Here is a 3,485-nt window from a genome sequence, read left to right on the forward strand (position 1 = left end):
AGAATTGTGACAGCATTTTTCAATACTTCATTGCCTAGTTCATACTGTAACAGTAGGATTTTGGATGACAGCGCAATTCAAATTCCATTTGACTACCAGAACTTTACAACATGTAAAGGTTCAAACATATCGAGTTAAAAAGCGAACATACAGCATTGACAAATGGATCATAAGCTTCTTGAATAAGGTATGCCAATGTTGTACCAGAGTCAACTATGGTTCCCCGATTGTTAGATGTTCCAAATGCAGCTGGATCAATTGAGAGGAGCTGTCCGTTGACAGCAATACTCTGAAGATTTAAGTTGTAATGGGGCCTGAAATTTGATCAAGGAATTACTCAACTGCATTGCAGCGATACTCATATATCTGTATTGTTACTAAAACAGAATACTGGCAAGATACGGATTTTAGGAACCCAATTCTCATAGTAATATCACCTTTATAACTAATACATCCAGATGATTATTTTGTAATTAGAAAAATCTTTGGCAGGTAATCAAAAGAACTCCATGCAAAGACAAATAGAACTCATACTTTCCCCTTGTACCAATGTGAAACAATATTAGGGGGAAGATTATCCCACCAACTAAGGAAAGAAAACAAGGAACTCCAGAAGAAAGAACATACTGTGATGGGACAAGTGGAGTATAAACAATGCCAGGCTCCAATATCTCACCAAGAACTAGTATGCCTCCTCCATTGCCATCTCCTTTTAAGCAATGCGAGAAAACTTTGGGGGTCATGCCTTTTGATGACAACTGCGATATAACAGATAGAGCACCAGGTCCAAATCCAAAAATTCCGTCAACTGCTTTTTCTGTCTTAGTCAAATCTCCAGATTGATAGGTGCTACACCTGCTCCCAAGACAACAATCCAAAAAGGAAAAAAGTATATAAAAGAATAAATAAAATAAAATTAAAACAGGAGAGAATATTATCATAGATATGGGAATGAATACCCCAGAAGACACAATAGGTGATTGCTGAAAGCCTAAAGATAAGCCCCATTTATTTAAAAATCCACCTATTGACAAAATTTTCTATAAAACATGTTATTACTGTTGATTCAATCCATCATATTATAACATAACAAGATTTGCTAACAATCACACAAACTGTACTCTTCAACCTAAATATAGGTTCCTGAGATTCCATCATCCAGATTTGCTCTTTATATGTCCTTACTCTCACATTCAGCACACATAAATTATCCATAATGGCATAAAGACTCACCCAAAAACGATGGTAGATGATGAGTTAGAAAGCACAGACTGTCCCACAATCGTGTCAAGATATATAGCATCGGAAACATAATATCCAGTTGTACCACTTCCATCTCCATACTGAAAGGTGTAGCTGCACTGATTAACCTGAGAGGAGCATTCACTTGTTGCAGTTTGAACCGCATAAGTGCATATCGGGTCCGAGCAGGAAACCAGTGCAGCAGTGGATGAGCTGGCTGCATCAAAGAAATTGAGCTGAATCTGTAAAGAGCATCACACAACACATAAGAAGAGCAATCAATGATGCTGTGAAACATCTCTTTACTTACAATGAATACAAAAAGACTACAACCAAAGGCACAAAGGCGTAAAAACTTCTCACCCCCAGCCCGCTAGACTGTGGACAATTACTGCATCTGTTGCAATTAACCCACAAGATGTCACTCCCAGTATCAATCTGGACATTAAATTCCTTAGGAGGAGAACCCATCTTCACTTTTGTAAAGTACAATCTGAACAACAAATCCAAGACTAACACACGATTAGAGATCATACATAACAAAATATAAAACTTTTGAGAGTAATGCATCATTGCTCCTCCTTTATTATATCAATCTTTGGCTAAGTATTGTACTTAACCAGTTGAACACAATACAAAAACTTTATTATAATCTTAAAATATTTTCTAACTTCCAATTGAGAAATCATAAAGAACTGAAAAAAGATATATACATAACTAAATACCTACAGAAACTAGTAATGGTAAGTACTAAGTAATTACATACTTAACAGAAACGCAAGATCACGAAAGAATCCGAGCAATAAATGCGCAATGAAATGAGAAGGTAAGAGTTCAATTTACCCGTACCCAACGAAGTAAGGATCGGAGGTTCCTTGGACTGAGAAGTCGACAACGCCGGCAACAGTTGCGCCTTGCAAGATTCGAGCGTGGCGTGCTCTGTCGCGAGCTCTCAGCGCCTCCGGCTCCATGCGACGGTTCAGGGGAATGGTGCGTTCCAGGGGAAGATAGCTCCCCGGAAGCACCACCGTTGCCGGCACCGCCGTCACCACAGCAGTTAAGGCCAGCAACACGGCGACGAAACTCCGCATTTGTTGTGTTCTCTTTCTGTTTCGGTGTGTTTTGTTTTGTTTTCTTCTTCAATGGCAAATTAAAGATGATGATGATGTAGCAGCCTTCTCTGCATTGAGGCTTTAGAGAAAGAAAAGCAAAGACAGAACAAGAACGAGAGAGATGAGCTTACCGTTTCAACCTTCCACTGTTTTCAGCTCCCCGAGCTCTCTTGCGCTTCTATATAGTTTTAAGGGCTACGGATACGTTAAAAGAGCACCCCGTTTTTTAGTTTTTGGAAGAATTTTTAATTAAATATTTATCCTTGTATTTTTTCTTTTTACACATTCTTCGTTTTTCTTTTAATCATAGTTTAAAAGAGACGAGACATTTGTCTGTGCTAGGGTTCTTGCCTCCTTCTACCATCGTCACTTGTTCTCTATTCCTCTCCCTCTGCGGTCGCTCGTTCACTATCCCTCTCCCTCTGTGGTCCTTCGTTCTCTGATCATCGTACAACATTGTTGGTTCTTTGCTCCTCACCGTGCGTTGTCGCTACTGCTCTGCTCCTCCCCGTGTCTCGCGGTCATTGGTGGGTGGTCTCGCCGTGTCTTGCTTCCGTGTCTGCTCGAAGTCGAAGCAACATTTCTTCTGTTGTCTGGACTCACTCCGGCTCTCTGCTTTAGTTCGGTAGTTCAATTCAGGTATCTCTCTCAATTTAGTTTCTTTCTTCTCAAAGTTTCAATTTTTCAATTAAAAAATAGAAATAATATGAAAGAGTCTGCTGATATTTTTTTTTTACATGTGTGAAACTATAACATTGGTTAGTTTTAGCAATTTTGGTTAGTTATGTTTTTGTTAGTGGAAGATAAAAATTTTACAAAACCGTTTGCATTTATCGTTGAGAAGCATTGCTATGTCATTATTATGTATGGAATAGGGTTCAAGTTCGGAAGATATTGTAGTGGATTCTTAGAAATTATTACATGTCAATTCGATCGATTGTGTCCATATTTTATATTATTACTGTCAAGTAAGTACTTGTCTAGGGAGTGTGTTGTTCTTAATTCTTGGATCTGACATTGTCCTGCCACTTGGATGTATTATTAATTCATTATGTTCAAAACACAATTTTTAGCCTTTTCACGTCTTTATGCAGATCAGATTATTAATATTGTGATTAAGTATCTATTTTC

At 38.3% G+C, this 3,485-nt stretch overlaps 1 protein-coding gene across 2 annotated transcripts in view; it reads right to left on the reverse strand.

Annotated features, from left to right (window-relative positions):
- Positions 1-2,549, reverse strand: part of LOC107648768 (aspartic proteinase-like protein 2) — a 5,044-nt gene extending 2,495 nt beyond the window's left edge. Inside the window, exons 1-6 of one of the 2 annotated variants that reach the window (XM_021104508.1) lie at positions 2,486-2,549; positions 2,086-2,379; positions 1,606-1,735; positions 1,234-1,484; positions 628-855; positions 152-314 (exon numbers count right to left, since the gene is read on the reverse strand). In XM_021104508.1, the coding sequence (XP_020960167.1) occupies positions 152-314; positions 628-855; positions 1,234-1,484; positions 1,606-1,735; positions 2,086-2,333 (1,020 nt within the window). In that variant the 5' untranslated portion in view covers positions 2,334-2,379; positions 2,486-2,549. Of the gene's footprint in view, positions 1-151; positions 315-627; positions 856-1,233; positions 1,485-1,605; positions 1,736-2,085 lie in introns of both variants that reach the window. The other variant, XM_016352590.2, reaches the window with a different exon arrangement.

The sequence above is a fragment of the Arachis ipaensis genome, chromosome B06 (assembly GCF_000816755.2).
Source record: "Arachis ipaensis cultivar K30076 chromosome B06, Araip1.1, whole genome shotgun sequence".
Classification (NCBI taxonomy): Eukaryota; Viridiplantae; Streptophyta; class Magnoliopsida; order Fabales; family Fabaceae; genus Arachis; species Arachis ipaensis.